The 898-nt window shown below is 43.8% G+C and overlaps 1 protein-coding gene across 1 annotated transcript; it reads left to right on the top strand.

Annotated features, from left to right (window-relative positions):
- Positions 1-294: 294 nt before the first annotated feature.
- On the top strand, positions 295-558 carry SARC_15553 (hypothetical protein; the record flags this gene model as incomplete). Its single annotated transcript, XM_014290328.1, has 1 exon — positions 295-558. A coding segment is annotated over one exon (264 nt), but the record flags the coding sequence as incomplete, so codon positions are not given.
- Positions 559-898: the final 340 nt, after the last annotated feature.

The following is an 898-nucleotide window of genomic DNA, read 5'->3' as shown; positions in this document are numbered from 1 at the left end:
GTATATTACAAGCGTATCTATTCATAAATGACCCTGCCGACGCGTTCTTCTAGTACTTTCGTAGCTGAACACGACCACTTTCCATTTTGAGTAGCATTGTAGTCCGGTTGTATTGCACTCACCATATCTTTGGAAGACACCTTCGTTAGCATCACATACATCCATGCCTATATAGCAAAACAAGTCATCTACACATTCAAGTAGCACATTCAACCATACCTTCATTCAAAGTAGTTGCTGCTAAAGCCATTGATAACCGCCACCATTACCGTCAAACGCAAACACACCGCAACCATGAGTAGTGGCGACGCGAGTTGGAAGCGTGCATCCACTGGGCCCTCCAAGACAGCAGCAACTGTGTGTACCGACTGCAGTGGAGAATTCGGCTTCTTCAAACGCAAAGTCAACTGCAGTGTGTGTAACGATGCCATGTGCACCAAATGCCGATCAAACGCACAGTACAACCTGAAGTGTTGTAAGAGCTGTGTGTTGGTGTCCAAGCCCAACCTCACGGCACTTGCGGGATCATACACTCTGTGCGAGGAGCTCTCTCTGAAGGTAAGTTCCTCTCCAATATATTCTAAATGGTCTACTACAATATGACCAAGGAGCTGTTGCTGAGTTGTGTGTTGTTGGATTGTTTGTCTATAGCCACAACTGGCTATTTTAAGCACAGTCGTCTATGTGATTGCTTACCGGTAACATCTGATACCATGAAAGATTCCACGAATATGTCGTGGCTTTGTCAACTAATATCAGTGATCTATCAAATGTGTACAGATCCACACAAATAATATAAAACGGATGATATCTTATTCCGTGTGCGTTTCGCGAGGTTTCCTTTTTTATTGCAATCACTGGTATGTACGTTTTATTTGCAACTAGTGAATCTGGCATG

Source organism: Sphaeroforma arctica (assembly GCF_001186125.1).
Source record: "Sphaeroforma arctica JP610 unplaced genomic scaffold supercont1.6297, whole genome shotgun sequence".
Taxonomy (NCBI): domain Eukaryota; class Ichthyosporea; order Ichthyophonida; genus Sphaeroforma; species Sphaeroforma arctica.
This window is presented reverse-complemented; position numbering and strand designations above follow the sequence as displayed.